Source organism: Chenopodium quinoa, unplaced genomic scaffold (assembly GCF_001683475.1).
Source record: "Chenopodium quinoa cultivar QQ74 unplaced genomic scaffold, ASM168347v1, whole genome shotgun sequence".
In the NCBI taxonomy this organism is placed as follows: Eukaryota; Viridiplantae; Streptophyta; class Magnoliopsida; order Caryophyllales; family Amaranthaceae; genus Chenopodium; species Chenopodium quinoa.
The window spans coordinates 3,269,340-3,285,349 of record NW_018745675.1 but is presented as its reverse complement, the minus strand read 5'-3'; the positions used below and the strand labels follow the sequence as shown (position 1 = coordinate 3,285,349).

General features: G+C 35.9%; 1 protein-coding gene across 2 annotated transcripts; it reads right to left on the bottom strand.

The window, feature by feature from the left end:
- Positions 1-6,697: 6,697 nt before the first annotated feature.
- Positions 6,698-14,675, bottom strand: LOC110717235 (lipid phosphate phosphatase gamma-like). Of its 2 annotated transcripts, none has more exons than XM_021895889.1 (2): positions 13,619-14,675; positions 6,698-7,169 (listed from the first exon to the last, which is right to left on the bottom strand). In XM_021895889.1, the coding sequence occupies exon 1, from the start codon at positions 14,322-14,324 to the stop codon at positions 13,653-13,655; it is 672 nt and encodes a 223-aa protein (XP_021751581.1). In that variant the 5' UTR covers positions 14,325-14,675; the 3' UTR covers positions 6,698-7,169; positions 13,619-13,652. The 2 variants fall into 2 exon arrangements, with proteins under 2 accessions (XP_021751581.1, XP_021751580.1); XM_021895888.1 differs by having other exon boundaries at positions 6,698-7,125; positions 13,619-14,672.
- Positions 14,676-16,010: the final 1,335 nt, after the last annotated feature.

The window sequence follows — 16,010 nt, the reverse complement described above, 5'->3', positions numbered from 1 at the left end:
TCATTTGTTGGCTGATATGTTCCTTCTGTTGGCTAATATGTATCTTTTGTTGGATGATATGTTCCTTTTGTTGGCTGACATGTTTCTTGTGTTGACCTAATACATTTTTATTAATGTCTGATATGTCCCTAAAGTTGACTGATACCAAACATCAATTGGCTGATAAGTTCAATTTAATGGTTGATATGCGTCATTTGTTAGCTAATATGATTAACAACATACAATATATTTTTATTTTCTTTTCTCTCCTCTTTCCCCCTCTTCCTCTCTTTCTTTCTCTCTTTTTCAAATGAGAATGGACACCCAAAACCGTCCTGACCACCAACTACAATTGCAACCCAAACCATCTCCCACCATTAGCAGCCCACACCGCACATCACAGTCTCTGCTTACACCAACCAAAAGAACTCCCACCTACGCACATCACAGCCCCCTACTCACACCTACGCACTCAACGACAACTCTAGCCAGCACAACCGCACCAAAGTAGCCCCAACCACCCTCACCCAGCCACCAGCAGCGAAAACAACTAGCCTACTCCTCGAAAACAACCACCAGCCCGCATAACGAATAGCAACTGCAGCTCTCATCAGGCCACCTCATACACTCCCTCACAGTCCGCAATTGAGCCACCCCCAAACTCCAAGCAATCCCAATTTCGATTCAAAGTGTCCACCAATCAAACACAACCAGTGAATTGTGGCCGCTTCTCCGAGGACACAATACTTTCTGTTGAAGCAGAACGTTGATGCTTTGAAAATCATTCAATTAGGGTTGATGATTGATTGATTTGTGGGTGCCAATGAAAATTATGAATGGAAAAAATAAAATCGAAGGGTTTTATTTATAGAAGGGTATTTATCAATGGTACACCCAAGGTTCGTCCTTACTCAATGGTACACCTACTCATTTATTCTTTATCAGTGGTACACAGAAGGTTTCACACAGTTATCAGCGGTACACCTACCGTACCATTTCCGTTAAAAAAACAATAGTTTGGCTTCTTTTTTTAACTTAAAAACTAACACGTGGCAGCCTGTGATTGGTCCAAAAAATTAAAAATAAAATAAAATTAAACTTTTTCTTCATTTCCCCTTCCTCTTTCCCTTTCCCTTCTTCCCTCCATAACCACCAGAGCAAAAACCATCACCAACATGACCCCCACAACCAGTCCCACCACCAACATGACCCCCAAAACCAGCCCCACCACCAACATGACCCCTACAACCCACCACAAGCAACCACCGTTCCTCAACCTACCACAACCCACTACAAGCAACCACCCTCCCTACACCCACTACCAATAACTCCCTTAACCCATCAGCAGCGGCGCTCCCTTCAACACACCACCAACATGACTAATAACCCACCCCCTAAAGAACCCTCCACCACCGCAACCCACACCAGCAAAACCCTCCATCAACAGAGACCCGCACCAACAAAACCGACCACTCCACCCTTTTCCTCTCCCAAATCTAACCACCCCACCCCCTTTCCCTCTCAAATCCGACCACCCCACCTTCTTCTCCTCTGAAATTCGACCACCCACCCCCTTCCTCTCCCAAATCAGACAACCCCACCCGCTTCCCCTTTGAAATCCGACCACCCCACCCCTTTTCCCTCTGAAATCCGAGCAATCCACCCCCTCCTTGCTGCCGTCGTCCAACACAACCCTAAACCCTTGAAAAAAAATCCGGCAACCCCCTTCTCTTTCTCTTTCCTCGAGAAGAAGAGATCGAAAATGGTTTCGACCTTCGACTTTCGTCCTTGATGGTTTCATCGGAAATGGCGGTGGATTGAGGAATGAGGGGAGAGAAGAAGAAGAGATCAAAATGGGGATTGATTTTTCTGGGAATTTGCAGAGAGAGAATGAAGGAAAAGGGGGCTTGGGTTTCGTGGTGGCTGGGTTCGGGGTGGGGGGTTTAGGGTGGTGGTTATGGTGGGGATGGGGCTGGGTTTCGGATGGGGGTTTGGGGTGGTGGTAATGGTAGGGGTGGTTGGGTTCTAGGTGGGGTATTTTTTTATTTATTTATTTTTTGAACCAATCACAGGTCGCCACGTGTCAATTTTTAAGTTAAAAAATCGAAAAAAGCCAAAACTAACGTTTTTTAAACGGAAAGGGTACGATAGCTGTACCGCTGATAACTGTGTAAAACCTTGGGTGTACCACTAATAAAGAATAAATGAGTAGGTGTACCATTGAGAAAGGCCCGAACCTTGGGTGTACCATTGATAATTTCCCTTTATAGAATAGGAGTGAACTGAATGTAGCGACGGTAGTCTTTATCGTCATCCATGCCGACTTCAATCCGACCTCCATTGTAGTAATAGAGAGGAGAGAGAAAATGGAGGTATTGATTATGGAGTATAGTAAAAAGGAGGAGAGCACAGGAGAGAGAAAGAGAAGGGAAGAGAGGATTGAGGTTACCGCACAAACAATTAGGTGTGGCTTAGTTTCTGTAGTAAAAAATATACAAATTTGATACATTGATAATTCATAATAAAACGAATCTAATAAGATCCAATTTGATGAAGTTTTTTCTTACATCCACAATATTTTTTTTTAATTGCACCATTTTTTATTTCATGCTTGTTTAATTGCACCATTTTTTATTTCATGCTTGTTAAAGCATTTTTTGACAATTAATATCTTTAATTATACATCAGTAAAATTTGTAAGAAAATGACATTTAAAAACTAGATATCGAGACAAATTAATTATATCCCACATGTTTTTTTTTCTTACAGATAAGTCACAACAAAAGACGGTCAAATGATATTATGTGATAGTGTAATAGTCCAAATAGTGCAATTAAAAACCCAAAAAAAATAAAAAAAAGGAGTATATATATTTCTAATTAAACACTATCAAAAAATTTAAAAGTTAAACTTGTTAATAGTGCGTAAAAACAGGAAAACAAAAGTAGTAATACGCGTTTTTATCACCATCTCATTGCTGTAATCATCCTAACCAATTATTATTATTATTTTTTTTTTTTTTTATCTCACTATACTATGAATATAAGATTTAACATAAAACAAGGTACTTAACTTTTAGTACCGGTAAAGTTGCAAACTTAAAACTCAATTTTGGAAAGTTACGAATTAGAAGATACTCATCTGGTTACTAGAGGTAAACAATCTAGCATTAACCTTCTCTACGAATTACATGCTTTGTTCTTTCTTCAATACTCATTTTTAGGCATGATAGTTCAACTCTGATGCTATTGGATTATTTGCTTCTTAACTTCTAATAAGGTCGTGCATGCCTTGATATATCCAAAGTCTGTCCTAAGGTAACTTGTGCTAGGATAGTTGGTTTTGAACTAAGAAGTAATTGGACCCAAGCTTATGGTAAGATGGTGTTGCTCTCTATGGTTGTTTTGAAACCCCAAATATTTGTCTTTCTATTCTTGTGTGAGGTTTATCTATTCAAGTCTCATCATTTCTTGTACTGTTGAGTGGCTTTGGATCTTAGGCATCACACACGAGAACTTGAGTTTTAGATGCCGAAGAATTTGACAGAACCACCATATATAAGGGAGGACAAAGGCATTTGATTCGATGACTATCTTCATTTCTAGGATAGAGTTTCTATTTTCCTTTCATTTTCCTTTGCATTTGCCTTCTTGCTAGCCATTTGATCCTATCCCTTTTATTGATTAAACTACATTACAAGCCTTCAAGCCATTTGTTTCATTTCACGCCCTTAGTTTTTGTTAAATGAAGCAAGTTGTGTTGAAAGTTTGTATTGGTTTTTAAAGCGGAAAGGGAGAAGGAATTTGTTATTAATGCAACCACATTTGTGATTTTTTACATTGCATTGAATAAATGCAAGTGTGAAGAAAATGGAATAAAAATAAAAAAAGAAAAAGAAAAGAGAAAGAGAGAAGAGAAAAGGTAAGAAAAAGTCATTCATAGTTTAAAGGGGCGAAACACTAAAGCGAAGGAAAAAAGTGAAACAATAAACGTTTTAGGAATGAAATAGTGAAACCAATTAAAGAATAACAAAGGTTGGTTACTGTGTTTGAGTTCAAAAGGTTTCAAGAGGTTGGTATTTTTGTTAATGTTAGCTTGATTTTCATGTTTGTGGATTGCACTCATTTATTTCACAAAAAGGGCTACCACTAATTTCTATATTTTTCCAGACCCTTGACCCATAGCCGAAACATTGTAACCTTGAAAGACCTTTTGACCTTAGGGGTCAGGGTTCAAAGTCTGTGGAGGGAGATAAAACTCATGTCTATTAAGCCAGTTTGTCATGCCAAACATTGAGTACAATGGATCTATATCTCTCATTTTCACTTTTCTTCAAGGAACCATGAGATGCCAACTTGAAAGGGTGGATTTGAGGAAAGTGGAGAGAATGCGGTAATTCAATTTGGGGCGAAAAATGATATGGCCTTCTTAGTTCTCTATGCTTAGCATGGTTTACTTTTCAACCTATCCTTGGATATCTTTGAGCATTTATAGCTTTATTATTTGGAAAGTACATTGTCCACTAGCATCGGTTTCATATAAAATTCCTATTTGAATTTTATTGTTTGATTTGTCTTTATTGCTTAGTTGATTGTGGTTAGCTTGCCGTAGTTTCATGGTAAGAGTTATGGGTTAAACTCTTAGGAAACCCTAGCTAGAACTCACTCGTTTTATAGAGCGATCTATGAAGTTTAAAATGATTGTTGGGTATACTAAAAGCAATTGTGCGTGATTCCTATAAAAGTGGGTTAGTGTATATTCTTTCTCTTCTTGCCTGCTTTGTTTGAATAGGTTCATCAAAGGACAAGCAACAACCTAATCTTGGGGAATTTGATGATTGGCATTTATGTCACTCTATGAGAAGGTTGTTTTGCTTACTTTTAGGTTGCTTTTGTGGCCTTTTATCCCAATAATGCTTGTATTTCATGCTTGAGTGTTACTTGGTAAGAATGCACATTTACACTCGGTTTCTTGATTATTTTGATGTAATCCTGTGTTACGCCTTCGCTCCCCTTTTCTCTTTGTTTGTCTAGGTACATTTCGAGGTTTGAGGCATGCATTTTATGGCCTAAGAGATGGCTTAGAAATGATAAGAAGAAGGGAGAAACCAAGCACAGGCAACTCTTTTGCTAGCCTTGCTTAACATCTTCATCTTTTAGTGGTTCAAGCTACAACTTTAGAGCCCTCCTTTCCATGCTTCAAACAAGCCCCACTGAAGCAGTGCAGGAGAAGAGGAGCTTTAACACACTATACAGTAGAACAACAGCTATGCAACAACAGAACAGCATTACTTTCTAGTTTCTACGCGCGCAGGGGTATGTGCACAACCACAGCCTGCACGCAGAATTTGATGTAGGAACTTTGGAGTGCTAAGCTAATCTTCCTACGCAACACCCATTTCTTACGCACACAACACCCTTTTGTGCGCGCTCTAATATCCTTTCCTTGTGCCTTGAAAATATCTCATGCTTGGGTAGTTTTACTATAATTAGGGGTTAGTACCTCCTTTGTAATTAGCACTTAATTAGGATAGTAGATCATTATCTTAATATTTTAGAGAGAGAAACACTTTGTTTTAAGATTTCAACAATTTTTAAGATCAATCAAGCTTCTTTAGTAATTTCTTTCATTCTTACCTCATCTTTATTTACTTTTATGCTTTAAATGTTGCAACTTTGAGTGTTCTACTCCTAGTACTTACTTGTTAATCCCTTTATTTGGTTATTAATCATGCTTAGCTTTGTTAATCTGTTGATTAGTTTTATGTTAATCAGGAATAGTGAGTAGATCTTTAGCTAAGGGGATGGTGATGGTGATGGTGATGGTTTAGCTTGGATCTTGCGCACATTAAGGTTTAGGGTTGATTTTATTTGTGATTAAATTGTTTGCTTTGCAGGATCTTCCAACTGTTTCATTTTGAGTAGCCAATCAATTAGTGTAGTTGGGTGGATTGAGCTAGGTTATGAAGACAGTGTGATTTAGTGAGATCTATTGAATGTGTTTTTTTTTTTTTAATTAAATTTTGTTGAGTTCTTTCATACTAGATTATGACTATAGTGTAGTCTTGTGTGTATAAGAAATCAATTAGCCCCGGTAGGTAGTTCACTTGCTTATTTATTTTTCTTTTTGCCCATGTCTTATACTCTTGATTTTGCTTAAGTGATGAGTATGCTTATCCATTCCTTAGTGCTTTTGTCTTGGTTAATCCCATACTTAATTCTCTAGTGCTAGTTTAGTCTATTTAGTTTTCATTCTACATTCTTCCAAACTAGCTTAATTCTCGAGCTTTGATAGATAGTGCTTAATTGTTCCTCAAGGTTCGAACCTACTTGCCCTAAACTTGTTAAGATTGCAAGTTTTATAACTTGTTTTGGTCTAGGGATTTTATTAACAACGTATTTTCCCTTGATCAATAAGAGTAATGCAAAAAAGGTAGAGAAAATTTAAGTGTTTTGGAAATTGAGGAAAATTTGGTGTTGAATAGAGCAATATGAAAGCAGAAATTCAACTCAACTTGCGTTTTATAAACTCTATTGAATTTCTTAGTTAAAGTTTTGTCAATTCACTGTGGTTTTTTTAAATCACATGTTTCCACAACACCTGAAAAATCCTCTTATATTCTATTCTTGATACATCTTTACACTTTCTTAAATTTTATTTGTATACTCTTTCTTTTACTCATTTTATTTACCTTTTTTTTATTAATTTTTTTCAACTGGTTATCTTGTTATATATTCCTTTCTCTTTCTCTTTCTCAGATGGTCTCTTATAATGATTCATGTTAGCCGACCCCAAATTATTTTAAGAGTAAAGTTTTGTTGTTTGTTATGGTTATGCATGTTCTCATAATTGTAAATTAGATATATACCAACTATCCAGGTATATATGCATTCTGAATGCTGTCATATATAGTGTATCCTATATAGTGTATTTATAACATTTGTTTTACAAATCAAAAACAGAAATCAAACCACCCCCCCAAAAAAAAAATATATAAAAAAAAAAAAAAAAAAAAAAAAAAAAAAAAAAAAAAAACCTTATGATGGTGTTTATAGCCCCTCTATTGCCGTACACGCAAAACTCCAGCCAGTTTCCAGCATCACATTGCCAAATCAAGCATAATGCAACCTTCCATAATGTAGTCATCTGGTACATACGACAAAATGCAGCTATTTGATCAAACAATTCATCTGGTACAGACGACAAAATGCACCTATTTTAATATATAGTCATTGTTTTGTTGTTTTAAACAATATGATCTCTATAAGACTGAAGGCATAAACACTGTTATCACATAATGGTGGCATAAAAAAGGGCTGTCACATACCCTCACAGGACTGTTGCAAGAGAGAAGAAACTATCAACACCATTATTACGCATAAACAATACTATACTCATCTATACCTCAGAACACTGAATTGTTATAAACTTTACACTGAAAAGAATAGGTCAGCGACATTAGTCCATCTCTCATCAAAAAATTCATGAAAGTTTTGAACTTATTGCATATACAAGGGAAATCCTTCTGAATATGCAATGTGTGTAAAGTTATCCATTCATCATCTAATATCCAAATTCAACCAGATTACAGAGTTTTAGCTTCACATGAACATCTGAATTCTCAATGTCATCTACAAGAAATACAGAAAACATCACCCACCTTGGTTACAAAATGATGCTTTCGTATGTAATGTCATTGTACAAATGACCTACAGTTGATAACATGTTAATTCCTAAATTAATTTTTCATATACCACACCAGAAGTGATGTAAAGAATATCAGATACAGTATGAATACTCTTCCAACACATTCAGAAAGACAGACTCAAGTCACATGCTAGCAGATAAAACAAGAAAAAGGAAAAAACAGCTTTACTATCTTTGGCATCATTTATATACACACATGTATCCTTTCCTCTCTGCCAGCCAGTTTTGTTCCCCTTCCTAAACCTTCTGCATAAATTATATCTTCATTCACTCCACTGTCTCATAATAGTTCTTTCAACCCCTTCCAAGTACATTCATCCCTTTGCCCCTCCCTACGCATGCACGCAGGACTCCCTTTATATTTTATTTGGTTAGACCTAAAATATCTGGGCAGAGGAAGATGGAACGGGGGTTTAAGCCACAAGAGTATCAAAATGACAAAAACATCGCAGGGTCACGGAGAGAGAGAGAGAGAGAGAGAGAGAGGAATTAAGAAGACTCGTTCACGAAAACTAGCAACCACAACAATCAACCAATCAAAGCCTTAATCCCATGAAGGGTTCGGCTAAATGAACCAATTATGATTATTCCGTGTATATCATCGACAAAGATCCTCCTCCTGCATCCCTTACGATCCAATGTCTCATCCTCATGCAAATCCATATACTTCATATCCTTCCAAACTCCTTCCAACCAAGTCATTTTCGGTCTTCCTCTCCCTCGTTTAACCCCTCCATGGTCCCACTCTTCCACTCTTCGTACCAGTGCACCCTCGAGTCTCCGTCTTACATGGACCACAACAAAAGAAAGGAATTGATACTTAAGCCCTTTTTGGTTGGAAGGAACTGATAGGAAAAGAAAAGAAAAGAAAGGAAAAGAAAAATATAGCTTCCTTCGTTGGGTTATAAAAATTAAATGAGGTTTGATAAGGAAATGGAAGAAAAGCTCCCTTCACAAAATCTTTCATTTCCTTTCCTCACAAAATTGGAGGAACTTGAGAAGAAAGAAAGAAATTAAATATATCAAGCTTAAAATTATGTTTCACTTCCCTTTCCTTCCTTTACTAATATCATACCAAACAATAGATTCATCTTCTTTCTCTTCCTTTACCATTATCAAACCAAACAGTAGTTTTTTCCTTTCCCTTCTTTTCCTTACTTTTCCCTTCTCTTCCTTTCCCTTTCTTTCCTTTACTAGTATATAATCACGAGTGAGCCTAGGTTACTCATAATGAGTAACAAAACTTAGTAACTCAAATGGCAAGTTGGTAAATATTCGCCTTGGAATTCACAAATAATAACTTCTTTATTATGTTGAGTTGTATGGCCTATAACGGGAGGAGTTAATGTTTGTCTGACGGAAGTTAGTGATGGGTTAATGTATCCGTAGGAGAGAAAGCAAAACGATTGCTAGTGGAATCTATAGAGAACCACGAGCAAAGGAGCAACGGCATAGGGAAGGTAACCACGAGCGACGGCCACGGTAATGACGTATGAAGCTTCAGGTGAAGGGTAACGACGAAGCCTTGTAAGTCACCGGAAACCTAGATTGCGAAGAGCCTTGTCGTTGAAGCTAGCTATCTCCGCTTCCGCCACTACTTCAGTGGTCTTTATCGAATGAAGCTCGCTTCCACTCGAACGAAGCTCACTTCCCTGAACGTCATTGATTTCATTTCAATTGATTTCGAATATCGACAGGAAAAGTGAATATCGAATCAAGTTGCACCTGATTCTCCGTGTTTAACCAGAAAATCGTATGAAGAACTCAAATCGCTTCCTCTAACCTCCGGAAGCAAACCCTAACGATTTCGAAAACCTAACATTAACACCCCTAATGCTCCTTTACCATCCGTTTCTACCTCTAACCCGTTACACATAGTTATGCCCTTACTAATGCCAGTGCATATTACTGGCATGCCCTTTGAGTAACAATTCATGTTACTCAAATTTAATAACTTGAATTTCCTATATAATCACAAAAACCATCACACAAACCAATAGTGTCACATGTCACATTTTTCATGAAACTTTTTTTCTATTTTTTATTTATAAAACAAATTTATATTGAAATCATCATTAAAGTAAATTCATTACATGTAATCAACATTATTTCATTCACATTCCCACTAACTTAAATAAAGATTATATTATGTTAAACGGTTAAAGAATCTAGGCATTCTGTAACTTACATAATTTAAGTAACAACACAAGGTGTTTCATTTTCTTAAAAACGCACCCAAAAAAAAAATAAAAAAAAAAAAAATCTATAGGAAATAACTTGTGCATCGAACGGGCCAAAAGGCTAGTTTATATATTTCCTTTGTTTTTTTTAGTTGACATTGTTTGAATTTTACATTATTCACACATTGCACTTTGACTCGCTTTTGTGATTAAATACGATAAAAAATAGTCATGTGATAACTTGTTTGAATCGTTTTAATGTATATTTTATTAATATCCACTTTTTATAATTTTACAATGTTGATAATTAGAGATATTAATCGTTAAAAACATGCGTTGGCAAACATGATAATAGAAAGGTGTCAACTAAAATGAAACAGTATATATATGTATATATAAAGGCAAGGCATGGAATAAAATCCAAATCTCCCCACATCCAATGCCTGCACTACAACATATGGTAGCAAGGCTGCAAACAAACAAGCACCATTGTTCACCTTGAAAGTTTAAGGGGTTATGTTAAGTTTATTTATTCATCAAAAATCAGGGCTGAAATTGAAGAAATCCTGTGGTTCCAAGGATATAGAGCTGATTGAGTAGTGTAATGGAGATAACTTTGCAGAATTTCAAACAGAGATTAAAATCATTAAAGTAAAGGTGAAAAGAGCAAAGCGAGACTCAATCAAGGACAAATGACCAAATTGGAGAAAAAAATAGAGGGTAAGTCACAACTTGGCCAATAGAGTTTTTCGCGCGACTTATTAGAATAAAAATAGATATCTGGCACCATACTAGAAGGTGACAGTAAAGCCAAAAAAAGAAGGCCTAAAACAATATATTTTATTTTTTGTCATTTGTTTTTAATTTTGTTAAGTGGCTAACATTAATTTTGACAAGATGTTCACACTTGTTCATAAATCATGATGAGAATTAGAATACAAATAGTTGATTCATTCTTTTTTTTTTATTTAATTGATTTGTATCAATTCATCCATGGCTTTATCTAATTCCTTTGCTATAAAAATCATCTAACATTAACTACTATGGTGTAACATTCAGGTGTATAAACTCACATTAATCAATTATACTGGTTAGTATACTATGGATGTTACTCTTTGATGATCCCAAAATCCCTTAATTGGTTGATAGTTTGATTCATGATGATTTAACAATTCATCCAATGGTTCCTTTTCCTCACTCGTACTTTGCAGCCATAAATTGAAAGGTGGGATGGATCTAATTGACAAAGCATTGGCTGGGTGATAGATTTTGGCCCAAGAAATTAAGGGAATAAGTGAAAAAAAGGTGTGGTTAAATACTTAAGCCCCTAGATTCAAGGAGCCAATTTTTGTCAAAACTATAAAAGAGAACTTTTATTAATATGTAAAAATTATAACATTGATATTATGAAAGTATAAAGTAAAGCAAAACTAACAAGATCCCATATGACAATATTTTCCTTAACTATAAATCGTAAAGTCAGTGTATAAGTCAATGTGTAGCAATTTTAGTGAAAAGAAGTATTAAATATGAGAGCATGCTTGTATTGACACTTGTGTTAATTTGTAGTGAAAAACAAAAATGGGAGAAATCCCCCCCCCCAACACACACACACACAAATAAGTGCCATAAGAAAGTGCTTGTATTCTTCTTTAACTGTTGCAAATTATGCTGGTTTAGGATCTTTTCATTCGTTTCCTATTTATAACAATTTTTTGGACAAAACTACCCTCACTATTTACATATCCTCTCCAAAATACCCTATTTCTCTACAAAATACTGTGATGTTTTATTGAAATAAATATCAGAAGTGCATTAATTAATTAAATATATTTGATTGATATCTCACCTGTTACTTCATCTAACCGGTATTACTCTCACTCTCTCTCTCCACATATAAAGCCTTATCTCTTCCCCTCTTGATGTATCTCCATTGTTTTTCAATTTTTCTCAAGAACCTTAAAATCATCATACTATCTCTCTTCAATTTCATGCATAAAAAAAAAAAAAAAAAAAAAAAAAAAAAAAAGCTTTGTGATTATAGATCAAGACCATTAAGTACCTGCCATCAAAAAATTTCACAAATCTTCAAATTCTGTCTAAATATTTTAATTCTCTCCTCAACCTTCAAGCTCTCTCTCGACAACAAAATCGAACGAAGTAAGTTGAAAATTAGAGGATTTCAATATTAGAGGGATTGTTGAGAGAAGTGTAAGAGGATAAAGACGTGTTAGAATTAAGGAGTTAAGTAGTTTTGATAACCAAGCCACCACCTCCGCTGCCCATTAACGACGATTATGGCATCTAAAAGCTTGCATCTCTTTGCTTTCATATAAGTATTTTTGTTCTCTTGTTGCCATTTATTGAGAAATTGAAGATTTAATTCAGTGTGATGTCGACACATTTAGGGTTATTGGGAGGAAAAATCTAATTTAATTGATGGAGAAATAAAATCAAGAAAAAAGTATTAGAGAAGTTGAAGGATTACTTTTTTTTTCTAGGTTTAAATTAGAAAAATGGGTTTATTAAGTGAGACCTTTTCCATCTTTGGTCGCGCAAAGTTGGGTTGGCTTCAAAGTTTTTAAGAAATTTTTGTTTTTGTTTTGTTTTTTTTTTTTTTTTTTTTTTGGCAAATTAATCTCATTAGTAACAAAAAAAATAAATTAAAATAGAACTCCTACCCAAAACATGTGTATCTACTTCATTTTTATTGGTGGAAACAATAAGCACATCCTTCCTTAAAGCATGTGTATTTTACCGATTACCATGGTGTAAAAATACAACCGCATTGTTTTGGTAAGGCCAAATTGTCAAGGATTGTCCTTACCAAAATCGTCCAATTTTGTGCATTGTTTTTTAAAAACAACAAATCTCATCCAAATCAAGTGTTCCAACCCCACCTTGCGTCCCATTTTACTCAAAAGCTACTTGCCATACACTGAAAGATTTCTTGTCTCCAAATATTAGCTTTAAGCCTCTAATAGGCTTCTCTAACTATTCTAATAGCTTACAACTATTATCAAATTCCAAAAGGCTTTGAAATCAAATTCACATCGCGACAACCACGACATGATTTGCGATCAATGCAACATTTTCATTGCCGAAATTTCATGATCAGTTTGCGATTGCAACCAAAACCATATCCACGCACATTTACTGCAGCTTTATTTTTCGGTAAAAGCATTTTGTTCCAATAAATTGCTTCATTTAATGCCAACTTACGGAACATTGCTACTCCCTCCATTCTCCTTAATTCCCATGAAAAATGAGAAACAAGCAATATAAAATGATATGCAGGGAGTACAAACTTATATCAAGCTTTCCTTAAAAACTCTAATGTTCTAAATTTCTTCTTAAATTTCAACTCAAATACACAATTGATCTGCATGCTTTACATTTTTTCTGAGAAACTAACCTGATTTTCCTAGCACTATTATTACCCCAAAGAGAGCTACTTTATTGGACTTTAGATTGTAATTACTGAATTCTTCATATTAAAACCAACTACTTGATTAATTTGATTCTCCTAATATAGAGACAACTGTTTTCACTTATAATTCTTCAAAACTTCAACTACCTAGCCGTAGAGTTTGGAAACTTGTATATTCACACAAAATTGAATAAGATGAATGCAATAACACCATAAAAATACTTCAACCCATATCATAGCGATATAGAACAAGATTCATAGTTAAGAATCATTTCAAAGCATCATCAACTAAACAAAAGCAATAGAAAGAACAGCAACTCACCCTTTCCTACCGGGGTTTTCGTGGAACAGAAAAATCAGCTGCTTTTGTCAATCATATTTTTCCTCGCAGCTCTTGCATTATCATACTCGAACTTCAACACATTGCATATATGAGAAGTATCCTTGATATAAAACGTCCTCCCAATGTAACTCTCCTCAATCAACGGAAAATAATGGATAAAAACATTATTAACAACCCAATACCATGACCACGCAAGAACCGTCCCCAAAATCGCACCGGCGCTAACCTGTGCAATGGTATGATACCCCAAATAAACCCTTGAAAACATAGTTAACACTGCCATAAACCAAGCAATCACTTCCACAATCCACTTATTCTCATTCCCACCAAAAAAACCGGCTTTTCGATAACTCAACAGCGTAAAATACGTAGCGAAAAAGAACATATATTGCGAATGGCTTGAAGGCCAACCATGGGATTCACATACTTCAAGCAATGCACAGGTTTCAGGGCGCGATTGTTGCACACATGATTTGATAGATTCACTGATAAATTGAGAAATAATCAAGCCAAGAGCAAAACACATACCCTGCAATTCACGGCGGAAGAAAAAATGAGCCACGAAACCTCCAAGGCTGATGAAAACTGGCACCAAAGAAATCCAAGCAAGAAAATGCCCAATTTTATCTCCTCTAGCGTATCGAACATGGGTTAAAGTTACAGCTTTTAATGGCGAAGCCGACATTGTTGATCAAATTGAAGGTGGGAAATTGAAATTGAAATTCAATTTCTGGGAATTAGGGTTTGTGATCAATTTCTGTGAGCTGCAGAATTAGTGAAATTGGGGATCAATTGAGGAAGAAAAATTGGGGGTTTAATTGAGAATGAGAGCAAGATTAGTGGGAAATTTGGGGTGATTGAATCGGTAGAAAATTGGATTGGATCTGAAAGCGGTGACTTTTTTGGAGAGTGGAGCAATGTAAATATGTAATGGTAGCAAAGTTCTAAGAACGTGTCTGAAAGTGATTCTGGAAGGAAGTAACCATTTTTGATTGATGGTGGAATTGGCATGAAACTGGTAAAACAATATGAATCACGGAGTCGGCCACACGTGGACTACTGTTAATAATATGGTCTTATTTGAAATTGTTTTTTAGTTCGTACAAATTTTAATTGAATGGACTGGTACTTGGAATAACTCTTGGCTAATAGCACCTACTCCCCCCGTGTTATATTATATTTCTTATTTGTGTTTTTTTACAGTATTTAAGAAATGAGAAGATAAAGTGGATGAAGTACATTAAAAGTGGACAAAAGTTAGACAAAAGTTAATGCAAGTGGATAATTTAAGAGTAGTGTTAGAATATATGATAATATATTCTATTAATATTGTATATATTTAGTTTGGTAAATGTATATATCTTTGTCTAGTTTGTAGCTAGTTAGTTTCCTAGTTTATCTCTTGTAATTGTGTATTTATACTCAAGCTTAATCAATGAGAAAGGCAACGATCATAATCTTTCATGGCATCAGAGCGTAACATTAAGACATTTCAATGTGATAATGGCATCGAATATGTTAATGGTACACTTAAAGAATCCTTTAATAACCTTGGCATCCTCTTTCGCCTTTCTTGTCCTCACACCTCTCCTCAAAATGGAAAAGTTAAACGGCACATAAAATCAATTGACAACATCATTAGGACCCTTCTTGCTCACGCATCTTTGCCTCACTCTTTTTGGCATCATGCTCTAGATTTGTCCACTTACCTTCTTAACATTCTTCCAACCAAAGTCTTAGGTTATAAATTTCCAACTCAAGTTTTATACCAACGTGATCCAATATACTCGTAATTGCGTGTCTTTTATTGCTTATGTTTCCCTCTTTTCTCTTCCATTTCTATTAATAAGTTGCAAGAACGGCCACACCTTGTGTCTATCTTGGCCCCGTGCCTAGTCATTGAGGTTCGAAGTGCTATGACTTATCAAATGGCAAAATCATTATCTGTAGACATGTGAAATTTATCGAAAATGAGTTCCCGTTTTCTAAAGTTCACAAGCGGAATTATAGTGTTACGATTTTTTGGATGTTAATCAAGCAAATCACTTCCCCCATTTGCATAGCCCACAAACTCCTCCTGCCAGCCCACTTCTCCCCAAGTGCGGTCCAACTCCTCTTCCGCATCTGGGCCTTCCCCTTCAAGCCCAGACCCTCCTTCCAGCCTAGCCTCCCCTCACCTAGTACTGTCACGGTCCAACCTGTGTGCTCTCAGCAGCCCGCTCCTCAGTACACACCTCACTTTGGGCCACCTCTGCTTGACAGCCCACTCATCACCTAACCCAAAGTACTTTCCCAACCTAAACACAATGACCACTTCCACCATTTCTCCTATACCAAAGGACCCGGTTAGTGCTTCGTGACCCTAATTGGA